Below are 24,897 nucleotides of genomic sequence, written 5' to 3'. Positions count from 1 at the left end.
TTTTTAGTAGAGATGGGGTTTCACCATGTTAGCCAGGATGGTCTCGATCTCCTGACCTTGTGATCCGCCTGTCTCGGCCTCCCAAAGTGCTGGGATTACAGGCTTGAGCCACCGTGCCCGGCCTTCCCCTCTGAATCTTTTCAGGAAGTTTTTGGTTATGAGATTTATTTATTCATTTATTTTGAGATGAACTCTCACTGTCGCCCAGGCTGGAGTGCACTGGCGTGATCTCTGCTCACTGCAACCTCTATGTCCCGGGTTCAAGCAATTCTTCTGCCTCAGCCTCCTGAGTAGCTGGGACTACAGGCGCCCGCCACCTCGCCTGGCTAGTTTTTTTGTATTTTTTAGTAGAGACGGGGTTTCATCATGTTAGCCAGGATGGTCTTGATCTCCTGACCTCGTGATCCACCCGTCTCGGCCTCCCAAAGTGCTGGGATTACAGGCTTGAGCCACCGTGCCCGGCCAATCTTAGTATTTTTAGTAGAGACATGATTTCACCGCTTTGGCCAGGCTAGTCTGGAACTCCTGACCTCCAGTGATCTGTGTGCCTTGGCCTCCCAAAGTGCTGGGATTACAGGCATGAGCCACTGTACCGGGCCTGGCTGTAAGATTTTTTTTTTTTTTTTTTGAGACGGAGTCTCGCTCTGTCGCTCAGGCTGGAGTGCAGTGGCCGGATCTCAGCTCACTGCAACTCTGCCTCCCAGGTTTATGCCATTCTCCTGCCTCAGCCTCCCGAGTAGCTGGGACTACAGACACCCGCCACCTTGCCTGGCTAGTTTTTTGTATTTTTTAGTAGAGATGGGGTTTCACCATGTTAGCCAGGATGGTCTCGATCTCCTGACCTTGTGATCCGCCCGTCTCGGCCTCCCAAAGTGCTGGGATTACAGGCTTGAGCCACCGCACCCGGCCTAGATTTTTGATTATATGACTTTAGATGGTAGAGTGAATCAGAGCTCACCTGCTGGCCCTCTCATTCCCTCCCTCCCCCTTCTGTTTTATGATAATCACTTATACAAAGTTCTTAACACCGAAGCACTATCTGGGTGTGAAACACTCTTACCCTTTAATCCTCTTTTTTTTTTTTTTTTTTTTTTTTTTTTTGAGACGGAGTCTCGCTCTGCCGCCCAGGCTGGAGTGCAGTGGCCAGATCTCGGCTCACTGTAAGCTCTGCCTCCCGGGTTCACGCCATTCTCCTGCCTCAGCCTCCTGAGTAGCTGGGACTACAGGCGCCCGCCACCTCGCCCGGCTAGTTTTTTGCATTTTTTTTTTTTTAGTAGAGACGGGGTTTCACCGTGTCAGCCAAGATGGTCTCGATCTCCTGACCTCGTGATCCGCCCGTCTCGGCCTCCCAAAGTGCTGGGATTACAGGCTTGAGCCACCGCGCCCGGCCCCCTTTAACCCTCTTTTGTTTTCCCTGTGTAGGAGGAGAAGAGACGGAAAACGACCCCCAAAGAACCGTAAGAATTTATTCTTGGCATTATCCAAAGCAGATGCTAATGTTAAAATGATGGTTCTAGAACAAAAGGGAAAGGTTTTAGTAATTGCCAGAGCAACCTTGGGGAGCAACCTTAGGCTCATTTTGGATTGGGTTGGTGAACATAGGACCAAGATGCGTCAGGCAGGACGCCCCTGCGGTGAAGAGCCACTGTGACCTCGCGCCTGGGCCTCACTGCCGCAACCGGTGCCTCCATGTGCCACAGGCGCCTCAGGCAGAAACCTCACAGGGGCGATTTTGATATTTTCTGAAACAATTAAACGATGCTGTGCTTTTCCCCCCAGAACGGAGAAAAAAATGGCTCGCGCCAAAACAGTCGTGAACTCCAAGGTAAATGTCTGCTGGGAATAAAGCTGGTGGCGGTGCTCACGAGGCGGCTGGGAGCGGCTCTCTTGAGCGCCATCATCTGTGTTCTTGCTCCCACAGACCCACCCTCCCAAGTGCATTCAGTGCGGGCAGTACCTGGACGACCCCGACCTCAAATATGGGCAGCACCCACCAGACGCGGTACGTGCAGCTGTCTTCCCAGCCTTCTCTGCCTGTCCCTCGTCCCTCTGCTCACCGGCCCCGTGTCCTTCAGGTGGATGAGCCACAGATGCTGACAAATGAGAAGCTGTCCATCTTTGATGCCAACGAGTCTGGCTTTGAGAGTTATGAGGCGCTTCCCCAGCACAAACTGACTTGCTTCAGGTAAGTGTACTTTTGTGTGTGTGTGTGTGTTTCGTGGAAGGAGGCGCTTTCCCAGAGGCGTCTACGGGCTCAAGATTATGGTTTTTAGGGCCTGACCTGCAGCATGTCTTAAGCTAACACTTCGTGGATAAGAGCTACCTTGGAGGGCTGGGCGCGGTGGCTCATGCCTGTAATCCTAGCATTTTGGGAGGCCGAGGTGAGCAGATCACTTCAGGTCAGGAGTTTGAGACCAGCCTGGCCAACACGGCGAAACCTACTGAAAATACAAAAAGTAGCCAGGTGTGGTGGTACGCGACTGTAATCCCAACTACTCGAGAGGCTTAGGCAGGAGAATTTCTTGAACTCTGGAGGCGGAGGTTGCAGTGAGCTGAGATGGTGCCACTGCACTCCAGCCTAGGCGACAGAGCAAGACTCCATCTCAAAGAGCCACCATGGAAAACTGGTGAAGGGACAGTAGAGCTTTGCTGATTTTTGGTTTGGTTTTTGGGTTTTTACACTACACATATTGCCCCTCCATTCTGCCTACATCCTGAGGGTCACACGCTTAGATGAAGGCTTGCTCTGTGCTAGGTACCAGTGATCTGGGTGTCGATGTAGCTGCTCACATCCTGCCTTCATGGAGCCAAAAATGGGTGATACCTGTCGGGTAGTCACAGCCATGACAGATTTTTAAAAAGCCTGGTTGCATGTAGAGAGAAAGAGTGTGAGGAGGAAGCTCTGTGAAGACGAGAGAGGCAATGATTTCAGTAAAGACCTTGCGAGAGAAGAGGCCAAGGGGATGGCCAGGGTGGGGCACCCTAGGTAGAAGGGGGCGTGATTACCAGGGCTCAGAGGGGCCTGTGCCAGCTGTGGAAGGTGAATGGCAAGCCTGGTGTGGTGGTGGGTTGGGGCTGGGCCACACAGGGACTTGCAGACCTCAGCATTGACTCTCGTGTCCTCTGAGGGAACGTGCCTGGCGTCCGGCCCCTACCTTCACCGAGGCTTACGTCAGCTCTTGAGTGGGCAGAGGGCCCGTGCTCTCAGGCATCCCCAGCACCATTTTGCTCCCTCTCCCTGCGGGTGCAGTCACCCTACAAGGCTTCACCTTGTTCTTCGTGGGAAATGCCTCAGCTCCAGGAACAGCCCTGCCTCCTTTTAGGCCTGGGTGGTGTTTTCCCTCTCTGTGAAGAGGAGGGGGAAGTGCCTTGGGGACACCTGTTGGAAACACCCACAGGCAGCGGTTCCTGCGCCCACTGGGAGGGCATCCACATGCTCCCTGTGCTTGGCTGATGGTTGTTCCCCTCCCTCTCCTTCTATGGGATCCCGATCCAGACCAAGATGCTGTTGCACCCACCAGCAACTGCTAGCCCCCCAGGCCTTGCCCAAAGCAGGGCCACACACCTCTGCCTGCTGGTGTGAGTGAGGTGTGCTGTGGTGGGCAGAGCTGGCTACCATGCCCCAGGGCCTCACTCTGGCCTTCATCAGGGCAAAGGCTCAGGGGAGCCTGGGGCTGGGGCTGCCAGAGTCCTGATGTCTCAGCTTCCTCCCTGAATTGAGATCTATCATAGATTTGTTCCTAGAGCGTGGGATGGTGGCCTGGAGGACACTTTACAGGAGTCGCATGCCTTCTGTCCACTGGAGCTGGGCTGCCTGGGTTATTTAGGGACTCTCCATGCTGCTGTACTTGGCCTGAAAGTGGCGGATAGAAGCCACTCATGGGTGGAGTCTGGCCTGTGAATCAGTGGGTCCTGCCACTGCCTAGGACTTAGAACTTCTCTCCCATGTCTCCCCATGGAGAGAGCCTCCAGCCCACCTGTGCAGCGGGGAGCGGGACCCCCTCTTCTGTAGGCCCTCCCTTGATCTCCCTTGATCCACGCTGTCTTCATCTGTCTCTTCTTCTGGGCCTTACATCCTGAGGGCAGGGCTGCCACCTATTCTGTCTGCTATGCCTGGCACACGGTAGGGGAGCTCCGCAGGAGGTGTTCAGTTTTTTGTTTGAGCATTTCTGGTTTTCAAGGCACTAAGCCTGGTGAGTGTGGTGGAGGGGTGCTCTCCAGAGACCTGTGCAGGCTCCATATGGGGGCTCTGGCGATAGCCCAGCACCTCTGGCCGGGGAAGGGTGATCCTTGTGCCTAGATGAGCAGGTTCATAAGCAGAACCCCCAGTTCATGTCTTTTTCCTTAAGTTTGACATCTTGCCTCTCTGTCTTCAATAAGGAACCTGCTCCCAAATGTCAAGGGGCATCTGGACAGTGGGGTCACAGGTGCCCTCCCTGTGTTTGAGATTTATGCCCAAAAGGAGGCAGAAGTCCTTCTCTCCCACATCCCTTTTCACACTGTTCTATAACCTGCTTTATTACTTTTTTAAATTGAGGTCTGACTCGTGTAATATAAAATTAACCATATGAGGTATTTGAATAGGTGAATTCATAGATATAGAAAGCAGGTGGTTGCAGGGGCTGAGGGCCGGTTGGGAGGAGACTGGAGAGTGACTGCTACTTGATGGGAATGAGGCTTTATTAACATTTGAGTGACGGAAATGTTCTACAGCTGAATAGATATGGTGGCTACACTGCATAGTGGAAACTGTTCTAGAAACCGGTATTTCCCACACTGTAAGTCTGACTGATCTTTTGGTGTTGCTCTTGCAGACACACATACTCTTGATGCTTAGGTGGGAGAATAAGGTAGACACTCCGGGTGATAGAACACTGTCTTAATTTAGTGTTCCCGCAACCAAAAAAATGAATGTTGGGGCTGGGCGTGGTGGCTCAGTCTGTAATCCCAGCATTTTGGGAGCCCGAGGCAGGTAGATCACTGGAGGTCAGGAGTTCAAGACTAGCCTGGCCAACGTAGTGAAACACCGTCCCTACTAAAAATACAAAAATTAGCTCGGCATGGTGGTGCAGGCCTGTAATCCCAGCTACTCAGGAGACTGAGGCAGGAGAATTACTTGAACCCGGGAGGCGGATAGGTTGCAGTGAGCCGAGATCACGCCATTGCACTCCAGCCTAGGGGACAGAGCAAGACTGTTTCAAAAACAAAAAAAGAGTGTTGGACTTGTACATTGTCTCATTGCTTCGTGCCTGATCTGAAGTCTGCACCAAGACCCACCTTCATGGCTTAGCTGGTAAGCGTATGCTTTGTTTCCTGTCCAGCGTGTACTGTAAACATGGCCACCTGTGTCCCATCGACACCGGCCTCATCGAGAAGAATATCGAACTCTTCTTTTCTGGTTCAGCAAAACCAATCTATGATGATGACCCATCTCTTGAAGGTAAGGAGGAGTCCAGGATTGTTTGGGGCACACTTTAAAAACAGCCAGGCAGGGTGGTTCACATCTATAATCCTAGCACTTTGGGGGTCTGAGGCCAGAGGATCACTTGAGCTCAGGAGTTTGAGGCCAGCCTGGGCAACATAGCAAGAGCCTGCTTCTATTTAAAAAATTATAAATATGTGTGTGTATATATATGTATATATACACATATACATATACACATGTATACACATGTATTTATATATATATACACGCACACATACTTATATATACGTATAAATAGAAATATACTTATAAAGCAATATTCAGCTGGAGCTGCTGCCTCTTAAAGTTAGGGCATGAGATTTTGTGTTGGGAACAGCTGTAGGCCAAGTCACTGTGGTGACTGAGGAGCACCCGACCTGGCTGATGGGATGTCTGCTGAGCTGGGCGCTTGGAGCACCTCTTAGCCCTCCTGGGTTTGGGATATGAGTCAGAGCCCTTAGTCCATTTCTTTTTTCTGCTCTAGGTGGTGTTAATGGCAAAAATCTTGGCCCCATAAATGAATGGTGGATCACTGGCTTTGACGGAGGTGAAAAGGCCCTCATCGGCTTCAGCACCTGTAAGTGTGTGGCCCATCAAAGGCTGGCCGGGGGTCTGAAAGGGGGCCTTCATGTTCTCCTTCCTGGGGGCTGGTGGGGCTCTGGTGGGAATTCTCAGCAGGCTTGCAGAAGGCCATGTGACTGTGGGAACCTTAGCAGGTTCAGTTGGGGTAGCCTCTTGTGTTAGTTATGACCGGCTCTGGAACTGACTCTCCAGTTGTAAGAGCAGGTCTTGGCCGGATGTGGTGGCTCACACCTGTAATCCTAGCACTTTGGGAGGCCGAGGTCGGGGGATCACTTGAGGCCAGGAATTCGCTGAGCCTGGCCAACATGGTGAAACCCCATCTACCAAAAACGCAAACAATAGCCACGTGTGATGGTGCACACCTGTAATCCCAGCTACGTGGGAGGCTATGGCAGGAGAATCACGTGAACCCAGGAGGCAGAGGTTGCAGTGAGCCGAGATCATGCCACTGCACTCCAGCCTGGGCGATGGAGCAAGACTCCATCCTCCTCCACACACACACACAAAAAAAGCAGGTCTTATTCTTGCAACCCAAACCCAGACTGAATTCCAAAAACCAGAGATGAGCTCAATGAAGGCCTACTCAGCTAGTCTTCGCTCTCTGGCTGACTCAGATAGGCTTCTTCAGAACAAGCCAGCTATGATGTGTTGTGCCCTGTGTTTCTGACATTTGGGTACAGGATGACTTTTAGACTGTTGGGTGAGTTTGGTAGACTCCTCCCTGCCCTGTGGCCACCGTAGGTGCCATCAGATTCCAACCCCTTTTTCACACCTGCTCTGTTCACCCCAGCGTTTGCCGAATACATTCTGATGGATCCCAGCCCGGAGTATGCACCCATATTTGGGCTGATGCAGGAGAAGATCTACATCAGCAAGATTGTGGTGGAGTTCCTGCAGAGCAATTCCGACTCGACCTACGAGGACCTGATCAACAAGATTGAGGTAAGAGATCGAGGGGCCTCAGCATCTGGGATTCCCACCGGAAACTTGCCTTCAGAACCAGCAGACATTGTTCTTCAGTTGGATTTAGGCCAGTTTGGCTTAAGCATGAGAGAAACCTGTTCTCTTTCAAGACCACAGTTCCTCCTTCTGGCCTCAACTTGAACCGCTTCACGGAGGACTCCCTCCTGCGACACGCGCAGTTTGTGGTGGAGCAGGTGGAGAGTTATGACGAGGCCGGGGACAGTGACGAGCAGCCCATCTTCCTGACGCCCTGCATGCGGGACCTGATCAAGCTGGCCGGGGTCACGCTGGGACAGAGGTAAGGATGCGGCGGGGACAAGAGTGAAGACTGGAGACTGAGGAGGTTAGAGCATGGTGCACATCCTCTGTGCCAGTCCTCTGAGATGCTGGACCCTCTCCCGTAGGCGAGCCCAGGCGAGGCGGCAGGCCATCAGGCATTCTACCAGGGAGAAGGACAGGGGACCCACGAAAGCCACCACCACCAAGTTGGTCTACCAGATCTTCGACACTTTCTTCGCAGAGCAAATTGAAAAGGATGACAGAGAAGACAAGGAGAACGCCTTTAAGCGCCGGCGATGTGGCGTGTGCGAGGTAACCTCGCCTGTAGGGGCTCCCACTCCCCTGAGGTGGCCCAGCTTCTGGCCTGATCTGAGGACTGCTCCATCTTTCTCTCTGTGGCTTAAGACTCTGGCTGCTCAAATGTGACCCCTGAGACAGAAATTAGTTAGTGTTCTAGGAGGACCCTGCATGCTTCATTGAACATCAATAGGACAGATGTCCACAGAGGCGTGCTTGGGTGCTTTGCTGATAATGCCACAGTCCCTAACTGACGAACCTGGCTTCTGGGTGACTCTGCTCTGCCTGCATCTCACTGTCTGGAGGCCCCCGTTGGAGTGCTAAGGGAGTATTCACATCTAAGTGGGCACTTTGTCCAACTTAGATTTGAGGCCCTTAGGAGGCCTTCCTTTCTGTGAGTTTTGAAAATATATGTTTACTTCCCTCAGGAGGAACCAACCTCCTCGTTCTATGACCCAAAGACCAGGTATATTTTGATACCTATTACCTGACTTTCTTTTGGATAAACACTGGCTTCAGGGCTTTGTCTTTGATCCCCACTGGCATCCCTTAACGGGAACCTGCATGTCGTCACCATTGTTACTTTGGTTTTATTTTATTTTTCTTGGTTAACACACGTGTGTCCAATGTTTTATAATTTCTAAAAAAATTCTTAATTTTTTTGAGACAGTCTCGCTCTGTCACCCAGGCTAGAGTGCAGTGGCACGATCTCAGCTCACCATAACCTCCGCCTCCCGGGTTCAAGCAGTTCTCCTGCCTCAGCCTCCCGAGTGGCTGGGATTATAGGCACCTGCCACCATACCCAGCTAATTTTTTTGTATTTTTAGTAGAAACGGGGTTGCACCATGTTGGCCATGCTGGTCTTGAATTCCTGACCTCAAGTGATCTGCCCACCTTGGCCTCTCAAAGTGCTGGGATTACAGGTGTGAGCCGCTGTGCCTAGCCCTAAAATCTTTTGTTTTTATTTATGCAACTGTTATATGTTGATACAGGTAGATCTAGTAATTTCATTTTAAATATTCTGTAGTATTTCATTAAATGAACATCCTAACTTCTCAATGATAGGCACCTCTTCAGTATTATAAATATAAGGCAGCATCCTTGAGCAAAGCTTCTTGCAAGTGTATCTGCTTAGAAATAGCGTTGCCAGGCTGTGGGTGTGTATTCTTAAGTTTGATCTAGAAGATTGCGCTCCAAAATGGTTCTATCAACTTATTTGAGTAGTGTGCGTTCTTGTTTCCTCACACCACCTCTCTGGCTTCTTAACCTTTACCCATCTGGAGAATGGGAAGGGAACTTTTTCTCTCACTTACCGTACTTCTAATAAGGTTGAATTTTTTTTTTTTTTTTTTTTTTTTGTAGAGACAGGGTCCTTCTGTGTTGCCTTGTCTGGTCTCAAACTCCTGGCTTCAAGTGGTCCTCCTGTCTCAGCCTCCCAAACTGCCGGGATTAGAGGCATGAGGCACTGCACCTGGCCAAACAGGCACATTTTTAAGTCTTCTTGTTTGTTGTTGTTGTTGTTGAGATGGGTCTTGCTCTGTCACCCAGTCTGGAGTGCAGTGGCATGGCTGTAGCTCACTACATTCTCAACCTCCTGGGCTCAAGTGATCCTCCCACCTTAGCCTCCCAAGTAGCTGGGACCACAGGTATATGCCACCATGCCCAGCTACTTAAAAAAAAAAAACATATTGTAGATGGGATTTTGCCATGTTGCCTAGGCTGGTCTTAAATGCCTGAACTTAAGCAGTCCTCCCTCCTTAGCATCCTGAATTGCTGGGACTGCAGGAATTTGTCACCACGCCTGGCGAATTTTTAATTTTTTGTAGAGATGGGGGTCTTAATATGTTGCCCAGGCTGGTCTTGAACTCTTGGACTCAAGTGATCCATCTACATATGCTTCAGCCTCCCAATATACTGGTTCAGGCATGAGCCACCATGCCTAGCCTAAAAGTCTTAATTCACTGTTTGTTTGATTGTCACTAAGGGCTTGTGATTCACCTTTTTTTTTTTTTGAGACGGAATCTTGCCCAGTCGCCCAGGCTGGAGTGCAGTGGCGTGACCTCAGCTCACTGCAAGCTCTGCCTCCTGGGTTCATGCCATTCTCCGGCCTCAGCCTCCCTAGTAGCTGGGACTACAGGCGCCCACCACCACGCCCAGCTAATTTTTTTTTGTATTTTTAGTAGAGACGGGGTTTCACCATGTTAGCCAGGATGGCCTCAATCTCCTGACCTCATGATCTGCCTACCTTGGCCTCCCAAAGTGCTGGGATTACAGGCATGAGCCACCGTGCCGGGCCACGATTCACCTTTTTTGTTTATTTTTAAAATTTTTTGAGACCTAAAAGTATTAATTCATCATTTGTCTCATTGTTACTAAGGGCTGTATGATTTCCCCTTTTTTTTTTTCTTTGAGATGGAGTTTCGGCCGGGCGCGGTAGCTCAAACCTGTAATCCCAGCACTTTGGGAGGCCGAGACAGGCGGATCACGAGGTCAGGAGATCGAGACCAACCTGGCTAACACAGTGAAACCCTGTCTCTACTAAAAAAATATGAAAAACTAGCCGGGCGAGGTGGCAGGCACCTGTAGTCCCAGCTACTCGGGAGGCTGAGGCAGGAGAATGGCGTAGACCCGGGAGGTGGAGCTTGCAGTGAGCTGAGATCCGGCCACGGCACTCCAGCCTGGGCGACAGAGCGAGACTCCGTCTCAAAAAGAAAAAAAAAAAAAGAGAGAGATGGAGTTTCACTCTTGTCCAGATTGGAATGCAGTGGTGTGATCTTGGCTCGCTGCAATCTCCACCTCCCAGGTTCAAGCAATTCTCCTGCCTCAGCCTCCCAAGTAGCTGCGATTACAGGCACACCCTACCACACCTGGCTAATCTTTGTATTTTTAGTAGAGACGGGGTTTCACCACGTTGGCCAGGCTGGTCTGGAATTCCTGACCTTAAGTGATCTGCCTGCCTTGGCCTTCTGAAATGCTGGGATTACAGGCATGAGCCACTGTGCCCGGCTCTGATTTGCGTTTTTAATACCATTTTTTAGGTGTGTCAGCAGCCTGAGTGTGGGAAATGTAAAGCCTGCAAGGACATGGTTAAATTTGGTGGCAGTGGACGGAGCAAGCAGGCTTGCCAAGAGCGGAGGTAGGTCGGGCCGAGTCCTCCTCCTGTGGCAAAGGACTTGCCAGCTGGTGGCGGATGCACTGTGGAGAAGGGCCCGCGTGTGTGGGAAAGCACCAGGATTCCTTCGTTAGGCATTGTCTCAGGGCCTGTCCCTGTTAGGACGAAAACAGCCTTGGTTGGTCTTACTTAGAAAAGGGGCCTTAGGTATAACCAGTGACATTGCAGGTGTCCCAATATGGCCATGAAGGAGGCAGATGACGATGAGGAAGTCGATGATAACATCCCAGAGATGCCGTCACCCAAAAAAATGCACCAGGGGAAGAAAAAGAAACAGAACAAGAATCGCATCTCTTGGGTTGGAGAAGCCGTCAAGGTAACCCTTGGAGCCCCTCGTTCGGCTCACTGCCATGTTCCCGATAAGCAGGTTCCCCTAGTATCTTGCCAACCTGACCTCTTGGTCAACCTGAGCCCCAGCACCAAGAAACCTGCCTGTTTGCCCCTGAGAGGAGCAGGACTGGCCGAGAGACCATGTTCTGTGGCTCAGTACCAGCAAGGCATTTTTGTATGGCCACAAGGCTCAGTTCTCCTAATGTCCCAAAATGGGCATTTGACACAGTTCTAGGGGCGTCAGGCAGGTGAGCCCTCATAGCTTGTTTTTGTGTTTTGTTTTGTTTGGGACAGAGTCTTGCTCTATCACCCAGGCTGGAGTGTGGTGACATGATCTCAGCTCGCTGCAACCTCTGCCTCCCAGGTTCAAGCAATTCTCCTACCCCAGCCTCCTGAGTAGCTGAGATTACAGGCATGCACCACCATGCCAGGCTAACTTTTTTTGTGTTTTTAGTAGAGACGGGGTTTCATCATGTTGCCCAGACCATTCTCAAACTCCTAGCCTCAAGTGATCCACCTACCTCAGCCTCCCAAAGTGCCGGGATTACAGGCGGGAGCCACCACGCCTGGCCCCTCATAGCTTGTTTTCAAGAGAGCCGTCACAGCCCCCTCTGGCGTGGGGTGGGTCTTTTGGGGGCACCAACAGATGGCCTCCCAGTTGTTCTGTGGTCATCGGCTTCACTGAGGGTCAGTTCCTTTACCACAGTGTGAGAGAAAGGAGTGAGTATCCTCTGTGTTGCTTCTCTGATGTCCATAAATTAAAGATGCAATCAGTTCACTTAAGCATGAGGCTTGCCGCCTGCTGGCTGCCTGGGCCGTGGCTGAGCCCCTGCAGGAGGACAGACATGGGTACTGTTGCATGGCATGAGTACCTCTGCAGGGTAGGGGGCTGGGAGGAGGCTGGGGCCACGAGGCCTTGCAGAGGTGACACGTGGGCTGAGATGGAGAAGGTCAGGTAGGACCTAGCCACACCAAGACCTGGGGGAGAGCTGCACTGAGGTGGCAGTCAGCTTACCTTGGTGGAGAAAGGGAAGGAGGCCCCTGCAGTTGGATTGGCTTGAGCCAGGGGGTGACAGGCAGGACAGGGGCCAGGGTTCAGGCTGTGGCCTTACAGACGATGGTGAGGTGTTGGGAGCTATGCTGTTAAAATCAAATCCTGGGACCCGAGTGGCAGAGCGGAAGTGGGAGGGACGCGAGTTCCCTTGGTTACAGCATCTGGCCGAGGAGGGTGGATGTTCTCTTCTTTTTTATTATTGAAGCCCTTGTAGAACAGGATGTTCTCTTTAGCAGCAACTCTTCATTGACTTCTTGATGAAATGGAGTCATGTCTTACATTAAGTAACAGAGAACCATGCAGGTCAAGGCCAGCAAAGACCCTCAAAATGATCCTCCCTGAACATCTGCTCTCATTTTCAGACTGACGGGAAGAAGAGTTACTATAAGAAGGTGTGCATTGATGCGGAAACCCTGGAAGTTGGGGACTGTGTCTCTGTTATTCCAGATGATTCCTCAAAACCGCTGTATCTAGCAAGGTTTGCATCTTTCTTTTTGCTTGACTTCTGCACGTACTTTCTCAAGTAGGAGATGCCTGTTTTGCCAAAATAGCACCAGCAGCTTTTTGCCCTAGATGAAAACCGAAAAGGACGAGTGCCGCTGCCCAGACTCGGTCACATATCTGCTGGCCAGGTCAGAACTTCTCCCCATGCCCGTCTTGATTCCAGGGTCACGGCGCTGTGGGAGGACAGCATCAACGGGCAGATGTTTCACGCCCACTGGTTCTGCGCTGGGACAGACACAGTCCTCGGGGCCACGTCGGACCCTCTGGAGTTGTTCTTGGTGGATGAATGTGAGGACATGCAGCTTTCATATATCCACAGCAAAGTGAAAGTCATCTACAAATCCCCATCCGAAAACTGGGCCATGGAGGTGAGTGCCTGGTGCCCCTCGTGAGCCCCTGCCTTGCCATGGAGGGTCAACTGCTGACATGTGTTCTGTTTTGTTTTTATTTGTATTATCTTGTGTGTGTGTGTGTGTGTGTGTGTGTGTGTGTGTGTGTGTGTTTGAGACGGAATTTCACTCTTGTTGCCTAGGCTGGAGTGCAATGGCATGATCTCAGCTCACTGCAACCTCTGCCTCCCAGGTTCAAGTGATTCTCCTGCCTCAGTCTCCTGAGTAGCTGGGATTATAGGCACCCGCCACGACGCCTGGCTAATTTTTTTTTTGTATTTTTAGTAGACACAGGATTTCACCATGTTGGCCAGGCTGGTCTCGAACTCCTGACCAGCCTGGAAGGCCAGGTGATCCACCCGCCTCGGCCTCCCATAGTGCTGGGATTACAGGCATGAGCCACCACGCCTGGCCTGACACGTATTCTTATCTCCCAAGGGAGGCATGGATCCCGAGTCCCTGCTGGAGGGGGACGACGGGAAGACCTACTTCTACCAGCTGTGGTACGATCAAGACTACGCGAGATTCGAGTCCCCTCCAAAAACCCAGCCAACGGAGGACAACAAGTTCAAGTGAGCACTGGGGCCAGGCTCGGGGTCAACAGGCACTTTCAGCCCACATCGCTCCCGTTTCCTGTGTGCTTCTGTCTGGTTGGCTTCCCCCAGGGGCCCCCCAGTTTGTGTTTCTTGCTCACCAAAGGCCAGCCTGACTATGGATGACGCTCAAGGGTATAGATGGCCTGGAGTTGCTTTAAGTGTGTGGATGACCTGGCATTGGCTTTGTAAGAGGGTTCCCTACCCAGGAGCAGGGTTCGTCTTCCCATTTCAAGACTTCCCGCATGTTCTTCAGTGTGTGCCCAGCTCTGGCATGTTTTTGGCTGTTTCTTAGATATTTTCTCCTGTAAATGAGACCTTTATTGGATTCTTTTCTAACTGGGTGACTGCTTTTAGGGAAGCTTTTATTTTTTATTTTGTTTTTGAGACAGAGTTTCACTTTTGTTGCCCAGGCTGGAGTACAACGGCTCAATCTTGGCCCACCGCAGTGGGTTCAGGTGATTCTCCTGCCTCAGCCTCCCGAGTAGCTGGGACTACAAGCATGTGCCACCATGCCCAGCTAATTTTTTTGTATTTTTAGTAGAAACGGGGTTTCTCCATGTTGGTCAGGCTGGTCTCGAACTCCCAACCTCAGGTGATCCGCCCGCCTTGACCTCCCAGAGTGCTGGGATTACAGGCGTGAGCCACTGTGCCTGACCAGCTTTTATTTGTTAATGTCCAATGCCCCATGCCTTCTTTTTAACCTCCATACCTCACTTTTTTCAACTAAAAGCAGCAGCCAGCACCCCCAGAGGAGCAGGTGGCAACCAGGGAGACCCAGGGAGGCCAAGAGGGCTCCCCTGGGGGTATCTGTGCTTCTCCCATAAGTCTCATGCTGAGTTCGGCTTGATCTCTATTTTCATTTTATTTTTTATTTATTTTATTTTTATTTGTTCGAGATGGAGTTTCACTCTCGTCACCCAGGCTGGAGTGCACGATCTTGGCTCATTACAACCTCAGCCTCCTGGGTTCAAGCAATTCTCCTGCCTCAGCTTCCCAAGTAGCTGAGACTACAGGTGCCTGCTACCATGCCCGACTAATTTTTGTATTTTTAGTAGAGACAGGGTTTCACCATGTTGGCCAGGCTGGTCTGGAACTCCTGACCTTAGGCGATCTGCTCCCTTCAGGCTCCCAAAGTGCTGGGATTACAGGCGTGAGCTACCGCACCCAACCCCATTTATTTATTTATTATCACCCAACCGCATTTATTTATTTATTTATTTGAGACAGGGTCTCACTCTGTCACCCAGGCTGGAGTGCAGTTGTGTGGTCACAGCTCACTGCAGCCTCGACCTGCTGGGCTCAAGTGATCTTCCTGCCTCAGCCTCCTGAGTAGCTGGGACTGCAGGCATGCACCACTCTGCCTGGTTAATTAAAAAATTTTTTTTTTGTAGAGACGGGGTCTCACCGTGTTGACCAGGCTAGTCTCAAACTTTTGGACTCAAGCGATCCTCCTGCCTTGGCCTCCCAAAGGGCTGGGATTATAGACATGAGCCACCATGCTGGGCCTTGATCTCTATTTTTAAGGCTGTCTTCAGGTCTCCTTTAAGGGCTTACTAGTCAAGAATAATGTTGAATTTCCTCAAATACCTGTTGGGCCTTTATAGAGAGAACAGTAAGAGTCTCTGCTGGATTGAGTTCCTCACTGAGCCGCTTGGGACTCTTGCTGGTGGTGTGTTCTTAACCGCATTCTAGACTCTCTTCATTGATATCTTAGGGGTTTTGTATCAATGACTCAAAAGTGGCTTGATTTTCTTGCTATATTCTCTCTGGACTTTGGTCTCAAATAAGTGCCTTCAAAATGTGAACACAAAGCACAAGAAAGCCACTTCCTTCCTTCTATCATCTGCAAATGTTTTCTCTTGGTCGCCAGAGTCTCTGGATTAAGCTGGCAGTAGCTGCTGCGGCCACCGCCGGCCACCTCAGGGCCTTACGCTTCTGTCCCTTTGTTTCCTTCAGGTTCTGTGCGAGCTGTGCCCGTCTGGCTGAGATGAGGCAAAAAGAAATCCCCAGGGTCCTGGAGCAGCTCGAGGACCTGGACAGCCGGGTCCTCTACTACTCAGCCACCAAGAACGGCATCCCATACCGAGTCGGTGATGGCGTTTACCTGCCCCCTGAGGCCTTCACGTTCAAGTGAGTGCCCCCTTGGAGCAGCCGGGGCCAGGGCGCTCCAGGCCGAGCCAGGCTGGCTTTGTGGTGTCCCCCTCCTCACAGACATCCCCAACCCCTCTGCACCAGCTGTTATCCCAGCCGTCACTTTGGCATAGGTGGCAAACAGACAACATAAAGCATGGAGTGTAGACTGTCCGTGATGCTATTGCAGAGCAAAGCTGACTGTAAAAGTCAGAACTCGCTGGTTTGGCTGGGTGTGATTTCTCACACCTGTAATCCCAGCGCTTTGGGAGGCTGAGGCAGTGGGGAATCATCTGAGGTCAGGAGTCCGAAACCAGCCTGGCCAACATGGTGAAACCTCGTCTCTACTAAAAATACAAAAATTAGCCGGGTGTGCCACCACACCTGTAGTCCCAGCTACTCGGGAGGCAGAGGCAGGAGAATCACTTGAACCTGGGAGGCAGAGGTTGCAGTGAGCCAAGATCATGCCACTGCACTCCAGCCTGGGCGACAGAGTGTGACTCCGTCTCAAAATAAAAAAAGCAAAAAGGAACTTACTGGCTAAAGCGCGAGGGACAGCTGGGGGCCCTCCCCAGTTCTGCCTCTGCCCAAGGACACCTCCTCTCCGTCCCCTGCTGTGAAGTGGGAGAGTGGGATCTTGGCTGCTGGGGCTCGAAGGGTTGAGTGAGTTGAAAGTGCTCCGTACAGTACCTGGCTTAAAGTAAAGGCTTAATGAACATGAGTTACTTCTTGGTAAGAGGGAATTACATCAGATGACTTATCTGTGTCGGAGGATCGAGGCTCTTTCAGGAAAAACCTAAAGCCACAGATCGTTTCCACACTGATGCATTCTGTGTTTTTGCTAAGAATAAGTGCGTGGTTGGAATTACAGCCCACATTTTCCAGATGCTTTCCCAGCTCACAGTTCCATTTCCCTAGAGCCCCAGCTCCCTTACCTTAGTTCAGTTACTGTGAATTATGAGACCTGGAGAAATAGGGTCCCTCCAGCCTTGGCACAGTTAGGGTGCATTACCCCCTCTGGTTGTCCTTGATTGGAAGGGGACACCTCCCTGTAGTATTTTCTGCCAGGTGCTCCTGGCAGAGTGGGAGACTCAGCACAGAGGTGCCTTTGGGGCCTGTCAGACTCCTGGGGGGCCTAGTGGGGAGAACATGGCAGCCGCCTTCCCTAACGGCAGGCCCTCTCCAAAGAACAGCTTTTCCCCACTAGTCAGACCTCATTCCCATTGCCCCAGGCCCCCATGTCGCCTTAGATTGGCCTTCTCCAGTGTCTCTTCTAGATCAGAGCCTTAGTCAGGGTAGCGTAGGTTGTATCATAGCAACAACCCCAAATCACAGTGACTTAAAACCACAGAAACTAGACTGGGCATGGTGGCTCGTGCCTGTCAGGAGTTCAAGACCAGCCTGGCCAACATACCTGTCTCTACTAAAAATAAATTAGCCAGGGTTAGCTGGGCGTGGTGGCGGGTGCCTGTAATCCCAGCTACTTGGGAGGCCGGGGCACGAGAATCGCTTGAACCCGGGAGGAGGAGTTGCAGTGAGCCGAGATCATGCCACTGCACTCTAACCTGGGTGACAGAGTGAAAGTGTCTCAACAAAAACCACAATAGCCACTGTCTTGCTCATACGAGGTGCCCATCACAGGTCAGCAGAGAACTCCGCCTGTTGTGTCCCTTGGATATCTGGGCTGCTGGAGTCAGAAGTTGCCAGTCTCTGAGCCCAAGGGAAAGCACACAGGACATTCCCCAGGCAGTGACGTGCTCTTAGGTCATTTCTGCTCACGTCACAGGCCAGGAAACACAAGATGCCAAGTGGTCGGGAGGCAGGAGCCTGGGGTATTCGAGCAGTGCTGGCCACCACTGTAGCCAGTAACGCACAGAGGGTGAATGCCTGCTTCAAACCGTGAGACTGAATTTCCAGCTAAATATTTTTTTATTCTTCAAGATGGAGTCTTGCTGTGTCACCCAGGCTTCAGTGCAGTGGCACAATGTCAGCTCACTGCCACCTCTGCCTCCTGGGTTCAAGCAATTCTCCTGCCTCAGCCTCATGAGTAGCTGGAATTACAGGCGTGTACCACCGCGCCCAGCCAATTTTTGTATTTTTAGTAGAGACAGGGTTTCACTATGTTGGCCAGGCTAGTCTCGAACTTCTGACCTTGTAGTCTACCTGCCTCAATCTCCCAAAGTGCTGGGATTACAGGCGTGAGCCACAATGCCCAGCCTAAATCATTTCTTAAGGTACACACCTACCTTAATTCATCAGGTGTTTGACTTTAAATGGCTATTGTCACGGGTCAGTCATGCCTGACTGACCACTGCAAGGTGGAAAGTTCATTGATGCTAAGTGGGTGCTTCTCTGCAGCATCAAGCTGTCCAGTCCCGTGAAACGCCCACGGAAGGAGCCTGTGGACGAGGACCTGTACCCAGAGCACTACCGGAAATACTCCGACTACATCAAAGGCAGCAACCTGGATGCCCCTGAGCCCTACCGAATTGGCCGGATCAAAGAGATCTTCTGTCCCAAGAAGAGCAACGGCAGGCCCAACGAGACTGACATCAAGATCCGGGTCAACAAGTTCTACAGGTCAGGGGAGGCCTCTATTCTTCCACGAGGCCGCAGACTCTTCTAGAAGGCTCTGCCTGAAACAGGGTTATGACATAGCACCCACGGTTGTTCTAAGAGTTAGGTTGAGTTAGCTGTTTTTCCAAGTGTTTTTGATTATCGGTGGGCATTGATAATGACTAGAATTCTAGTTCCCAGCCCTCACTTTTAGGTCCTTATTTTAATGTTGCAGAGCCCTTTTTCCAAAAGAAATCCTTAAGCTGTCTGGGCGCTGTAGCTCACACCTCTAATCCTAGCACTTCGGGAGGCTGAGGCAGGAAGATCACTTGAGTCTAGGAGTTCGAGACCAGCCTGAGGAAATGTAGTGAGACCCTGACCCTACCAAAAAAAAAAAAAAAAAAAAAAGGCCAGCTGCGTGTGGTGGCACATGCCTGTAGTCCCAGGTACTTGGGAGGCTGAGGCTGGAGGGATCATTCAAACCCAGGAATTTGAGGCTGTGTGAGCCATGATCCCACCACTGCACTCCAGCCTGGGTGACAGCCAAACCCCGTCTCAAAAGAAAAAAAGGGTAGAGTGTCTGGGCACCCGCATCCCAGAGCTGCATCTATGACTGTCCAGGTTCTGTCCCACCGTCCCCACCTCTTCCCAGGTCCTCCTTTCTGTCTCTGGGATTTTTTCTCTTTCCTAAGCTTTTGGCCTGTTACGTTTTCTTTTTCTAAGACCCGAGTAACTGGTGGTGATTGGGCATTAACCTGAAACTAGCCTGTACAGGAAGGTATACACTTGCCTCACCTCTTAGCTAACATAGATCAAAGATTTCCTGAAGCCTTTGTAATAACGGGAAATAAAACAAGGGTTCTGAGTGGTACAGGTGAGAGAAACACACTCTGGAGAGGCTGCTACCGGCAGGTGGCCACACAGGGCAGGGCCAGGCATGCAGAGCAAGCAGCCAACCTGCCCTAACGGTTGGGGGGTCTTTACCTGGCAGTTCCCTAATTGGGGGCGAGTCTACCTTACAGTTCCCTCATGTGGGGAGGGGATATCTTTACCTGCGGTTCCCTAAATATGGGGGGGGTCTTTACCCTATGATTCCCTAACTGAGGGGGCCTTTACCCTCTGGTTCCCTAACTGGGGGGGGTCATTATCTGGCGGTTCCCTAATTGTGGGGGAGTCTACCTTGCAGTTCCCTAATGTGGGAAGGGGATATCTTTATCCTACAGTTCCCTAACTGGGGGTGGGTCTTTACCCTGCGGTTCCCTAACTGGGGGTGGGTCTTTACCCTACAGTTCCCTAACTGGGGGTGGGTCTTTACCCTGCGGTTCCCTAACTGGGGGTGGGTCTTTACCCTGCGGTTCCCTAACTGGGGGTGGGTCTTTACCCTGAGGTTCCCTAACTGGGGGTGGGTCTTTACCCTGTTGTTCCCTAACTGGGGGTGGGTCTTTACCCTGCAGTTCCCTAACTGGGGGTGGGTCTTTACCCTGTTGTTCCCTAACTGGGGGTGGGTCTTTACCCTACAGTTCCCTAACTGGGGGTGGGTCTTTACCCTGCGGTTCCCTAACTGGGGGTGGGTCTTTACCCTGTTGTTCCCTAACTGGGGGTGGGTCTTTACCCTGCAGTTCCCTAACTGGGGGTGGGTCTTTACCCTGTTGTTCCCTAACTGGGGGTGGGTCTTTACCCTACAGTTCCCTAACTGGGGGTGGGTCTTTACCCTGCGGTTCCCTAACTGGGGGTGGGTCTTTACCCTGTTGTTCCCTAACTGGGGGTGGGTCTTTACCCTGCAGTTCCCTAACTGGGGGTGGGTCTTTACCCTGTTGTTCCCTAACTGGGGGTGGGTCTTTACCCTGTTGTTCCCTAACTGGGGGTGGGTCTTTACCCTGCGGTTCCCTAATTGGGGGTGGGTCTTTACCCTGAGGTTCCCTAACTGGGGGTGGGTCTTTACCCTGCGGTTCCCTAACTGGGGGTGGGTCTTTACCCTGTTGTTCCCTAACTGGGGGTGGGTCTTTACCCTGCGGTTCCCTAACTGGGGGTGGGTCTTTACCCTGTTGTTCCCTAACTGGGGGTGGGTCTTTACCCTGCGGTTCCCTAACTGGGGGTGGGTCTTTACCCTGCGGTTCCCTAATTGGGGGTGGGTCTTTACCCTGAGGTTCCCTAACTGGGGGTGGGTCTTTACCCTGCGGTTCCCTAAATGGGGGGAGTCTGTCTACCTTGCAGTTCCCCAGTGTGGGGAGGGGATATCTTTACCCTGCGGTTCCCTAATTGGCAGGGGTTCCTTACCCTGCGGTTCCCTAACTCGGGGGGTCTTTACCTGGTCTCCCTAACTGGGGGTGTCTTTACCTGGTGGTTGCCTACTGGCGGGGGGTGGTCTTTACCCAGCAGTTCCCTGAGCACCCCAGGAACATGGTGCTGTTTAATTCTGCATAAGCTCACCACAAAGGAGAGCTCCTAACGAGGCCTCTCCCGCTCGCAGGCCTGAGAACACCCACAAGTCCACCCCGGCGAGCTACCACGCAGACATCAACCTGCTCTACTGGAGCGACGAGGAGGCTGTGGTGGACTTCAAGGCCGTGCAGGGCCGCTGCACCGTGGAGTATGGGGAGGACCTGCCCGAGTGCGTCCAGGTGTACTCCATGGGCGGCCCCAACCGCTTCTACTTCCTCGAGGTGGTGCCCCTGCTTGCTAGAGGGAAGGCTTCGGGGTCCAAGTTGTCCAGAAGGAGTATGATGTCGGGTTATGCAGAAGGCGGCTTGGCTGCAGGGTTTCAGCTTTTGTAAGAAGTGGGTGGTTGGCTGGCGTGAAGCTGTTCTGCAGGAGCTTTACGGGGGTCTGGGCAGGGTTCTCCGGAGCACAAGTTGTATGAGATTCAAGTAGTTCCGGAGTTTAACACTCCTGGTTTTTAAAAAGCGTGTCATTAGAGAACATAACATTTTAGTGTCTTGGTGCAACTGAACGTTGAGGACCGTGAGGCAGCCTCCACCAGCCTGACTGGTGTCTTAGTATGAGTTGGAGAAGGTACCCCTGCTCCTGGGTCCCTTGGGCCAGGCACCCACGTCCAGGCCCAGCCCACATGCCCGTGCAGGTGGCCCTGGTTATGGAGAGGGCCCGGTAGTCAGCTGATCAAGCTCATGACTTGTAAATTGTTGGGGCTTGGCCTTTCCGTGTTGTTATCTTAAAACGATACATCCACGTTTTCCCAGGCTTGGATGAGGATAGCTCAATTGGACAGCAGATTCTGTATAGCACTTTTTCCTGTTCTAGAATGAGTACTCCCAAGTGCTTATAATAGGCATTTCAGTGTCAGCCAGATCAAATGTTAGTATTAATAAGATGGATTGTTTTAAGTTTCCATTGTAGCAAAGTCACACTACTCTTATTGGTGGCTAACTGACCATGCCCCACTGAGGGAGAAATTAAGTGGCTATGAAATTGCCTTCTTACTAGTCTGTGTTAGAGAGGGGACCAGTGCGCTTCTCTCCCAAACGATTGCAGTTCTCTCCTTTTCAGGCCTATAATGCGAAGAGTAAAAGCTTTGAAGATCCTCCCAACCATGCCCGTAGCCCTGGAAACAAAGGGAAGGGCAAGGGAAAAGGTACGTCATTGTATGAGTTTCTTTTCAAGTCATTCTTCTGTAACTTGGAGGCTGCCTGTGAATCCCTCAGTTTAAAACCACCTTTGGTGTTACCAACTCTGGGATAGCGAGGCTGCCTGAATTAACAAGGCGCTTGAGAGCAAGGTGGGACTTGGACTCTGAGGATCAGGTTTAGCCTCTGGCCTCTCTCCCCCAGGGAAGGGCAAGCCCAAGTCCCAAGCCTGTGAGCCGAGCGAGCCAGAGATGGAGATCAAGCTGCCCAAGCTGCGGACCCTGGATGTGTTTTCTGGCTGCGGGGGGTTGTCGGAGGGATTCCACCAAGCAGGTGAGTGCCCGTAGGCTCCATCTCTGAACACCTGGTGAGCCCAGACTGGGCAGGTGCTACCTGAAACGACTTCCAACCCCGGTCACCTTCCTGACTCAAGAATCTCCTTCCGAGGCCAGGCACGGTGGCGCACGCCTGTAATCCCAGCACTTTGGGAGGCCAAGGTGGGAGGATCATGAGGTCAGGAGTTCGACACCATCCTGACCAACATGGTGAAACCCTGTCTCTAATAAGAATACAAAAATTAGCCGGGCGTGGTGGCGGGCACCTGTAGTGTCCCAGCTTCTCGGGAGGCTGAGGTGGGAGAATCGCTTGAACCTGGGAGGCTTGCAGTGAGCCGAGATCGTGCCACTGCACTCCAGCCTAGGTGACAGAGCGAGACTCCATCTCAAAAAAAAAAAAAAAAAATCTCCTTCTGGGGAGTTGAAAGCATGGCTTCGTTCTTGATCCGCCAGGCATCTCTGACACGCTGTGGGCCATCGAGATGTGGGACCCCGCGGCCCAGGCGTTCCGACTGAACAACCCCGGCTCCACGGTGTTCACAGAGGACTGCAACATACTGCTGAAGCTGGTCATGGCCGGGGAGACCACCAACTCCCGCGGCCAGCGGCTGCCCCAGAAGGGAGACGTGGAGATGCTGTGCGGTGGGCCGCCCTGCCAGGGCTTCAGTGGCATGAACCGCTTCAACTCACGCACCTACTCCAAGTTCAAAAACTCGCTGGTGGTCTCCTTCCTCAGGTAAACAGGTAGAAGCCCCCCCGTGTTGACAGATGGCCTGGGGCTGTGCCGCGTGTCAGCAGTGGTCATTCACCCTGCACTGAGGCTTCTGCCCGCTGGAAACTCACAGCTCAGCTTTCAGTAGGGAGAGACTTTGATAACATTCACGAGGGGCTTCCGGCACAGTGGGTCATTTCTCCCCTCTGTCTGTGGAGGTGACTCCTGCAGTCTCTCCTGCCCCCTACAGCTACTGCGACTACTACCGGCCCCGGTTCTTCCTCCTGGAGAATGTCAGGAACTTTGTCTCCTTCAAGCGTTCCATGGTCCTGAAGCTCACCCTCCGCTGCCTGGTCCGCATGGGCTATCAGTGCACCTTCGGCGTGCTGCAGGTGGGCCCCGGGGCCGGGGCGGGCAGATGGATGTGGCCAGCACATGACCCGGCCAGCAGCCAACCGTCCCTTACTGAAAGCAGGGTTCAATGGCACAGGCCTGCCATTCAGGCGGCAGAGGCTGGCATGGTGCTCTGTCCCACTGGTGGGGTCAGGGGAGATGCATGCTCAGCCAGCCCCCAGCAAGTCCACCTCTAGCGTCTCTTGAGCTGTGTTCTCGAACATGCCCGGGAGGGCTGGCTACCAGGGGCTTCTCACCAGGTAGCTCCCGGTTCCTTTCCCTCGATGGAGAAGGGTGAGCAGCCCACCACGGAGCACCACGGAGCGGTTGAGTCTGCATGAGGGGAAGTGAGGTGTGCAGAGACATGTGTAGGCAGCTGCTGTTCGATCGGTTTAAAAGACAGTTTTGCTCTGGGTAACTGCGCATACAAACCCCCACAGATGGCCGAGGGTTGCACTCCAGGTGGCTGTGTCTGCAGGGACAGGGATGGACATGGTCTGTGGGGCCCAGGCCTTATCTGAAAAGCATCCCCCCCATCCTCTATCAGCTCAGCGATTGAGGGTATAACTAAAAATGAAGCAGCTATTCAGATGCTAGCACAGGATGTCTGCCTAAGTGGGCAAGCACTTGGCTACCCGGTCCCCTAGTTCAGCCTCAGGGTGACTCAGGCTCAGCAGGCAAGACTTGTCACAGCCACGTTCTCTGTCCTTGTAACCACAGCCATTAGGGAAGTGGCAGGGCTCCTGGTCTCCAGTGTTGTTCTCCCCGAGTGCTAAGACCTCGGGGCCCTTGCAGTGCTTTCAGAGCTGGCTGGACTTGCCCACAAGGTTCGCTCCCACCTTCCCCAGTGGTTGTCCCCTGCGCTCAGCTGCTTTTGTTCTTTATCTGCTCCAACCTCCTCTGACCAGGAGCGTGCCTGCTGGGGTAACTGGGGATTCTGCAAGTGCACTCTGCATCGGCCAGCTGCTCCCAAGTCAGGCTGCTGACCCCAGGCCTGGGTCTGGCCTGTCCAGTTGGGAGTGTCCCACTGATGGGGGTGTCTGTCCTTCTCCCCCACAGGCCGGTCAGTACGGCGTGGCCCAGACGCGGAGGCGGGCCATCATCCTGGCCGCAGCCCCTGGAGAGAAACTTCCCCTGTTCCCGGAGCCGCTGCACGTGTTTGCACCCCGGGCCTGCCAGCTGAGTGTGGTGGTGGACGACAAGAAGTTCGTGAGCAACATAACCAGGTAGGTGGCCCCGGTCACTCCTCCACACACTGCCGAGCGGGCCTCAGTAGCTCCTAGGGCCCGTGAGTGCTCCCTGGTGAGATTTAGGGAGGAGAGGATGGTACGCCTGCAACACGGCGCTCTGTCACCCCTGTTCTCCAATTCTGACCCCGCGTCATCTGCTTCCCTAGTAGATAGTGCATGTAGAGCGGCTGGCCGCATGCTTGGCTGTGGTCATCCACAAAGTCCATGCCATAACCCCGTCCCCTCTTCCAGATGGCATCCAGGCACACTGCCACTCATGTGACCTCAGGCAGTGTGCTGTGACCTCTGGAGAAGGCCATGTGAGCAGGCA

At 52.5% G+C, this 24,897-nt stretch overlaps 1 protein-coding gene across 10 annotated transcripts in view; it reads left to right on the top strand.

Annotated features, from left to right (window-relative positions):
• DNMT1 (DNA methyltransferase 1) overlaps positions 1 to 24,897 on the top strand; it is a 62,426-nt gene that overhangs the window by 32,764 nt on the left and 4,765 nt on the right. For all 10 annotated transcript variants that reach the window (XM_077977275.1, XM_077977274.1, XM_015122838.3 and 7 more), the window contains 22 exons: positions 1,423 to 1,457; positions 1,780 to 1,825; positions 1,922 to 2,002; positions 2,076 to 2,185; positions 5,322 to 5,440; positions 5,949 to 6,041; positions 6,837 to 6,988; positions 7,120 to 7,307; positions 7,414 to 7,600; positions 10,624 to 10,721; positions 10,926 to 11,073; positions 12,504 to 12,619; positions 12,809 to 13,013; positions 13,473 to 13,606; positions 15,587 to 15,760; positions 18,119 to 18,340; positions 20,787 to 20,979; positions 21,821 to 21,905; positions 22,102 to 22,230; positions 22,686 to 22,968; positions 23,195 to 23,336; positions 24,397 to 24,563. In XM_077977275.1, coding sequence (XP_077833401.1) covers positions 1,423 to 1,457; positions 1,780 to 1,825; positions 1,922 to 2,002; positions 2,076 to 2,185; positions 5,322 to 5,440; positions 5,949 to 6,041; positions 6,837 to 6,988; positions 7,120 to 7,307; positions 7,414 to 7,600; positions 10,624 to 10,721; positions 10,926 to 11,073; positions 12,504 to 12,619; positions 12,809 to 13,013; positions 13,473 to 13,606; positions 15,587 to 15,760; positions 18,119 to 18,340; positions 20,787 to 20,979; positions 21,821 to 21,905; positions 22,102 to 22,230; positions 22,686 to 22,968; positions 23,195 to 23,336; positions 24,397 to 24,563 — 3,107 coding nt within the window. The remainder of the gene's footprint in view (positions 1 to 1,422; positions 1,458 to 1,779; positions 1,826 to 1,921; positions 2,003 to 2,075; positions 2,186 to 5,321; positions 5,441 to 5,948; positions 6,042 to 6,836; positions 6,989 to 7,119; positions 7,308 to 7,413; positions 7,601 to 10,623; positions 10,722 to 10,925; positions 11,074 to 12,503; positions 12,620 to 12,808; positions 13,014 to 13,472; positions 13,607 to 15,586; positions 15,761 to 18,118; positions 18,341 to 20,786; positions 20,980 to 21,820; positions 21,906 to 22,101; positions 22,231 to 22,685; positions 22,969 to 23,194; positions 23,337 to 24,396; positions 24,564 to 24,897) is intronic.

The sequence above is a fragment of the Macaca mulatta genome, chromosome 19, assembly GCF_049350105.2.
Source record: "Macaca mulatta isolate MMU2019108-1 chromosome 19, T2T-MMU8v2.0, whole genome shotgun sequence".
Taxonomy (NCBI): Eukaryota; Metazoa; Chordata; class Mammalia; order Primates; family Cercopithecidae; genus Macaca; species Macaca mulatta.
Note: the sequence above shows the minus strand (reverse complement) of the source record. Positions and strands in the feature narration are given on the sequence as shown.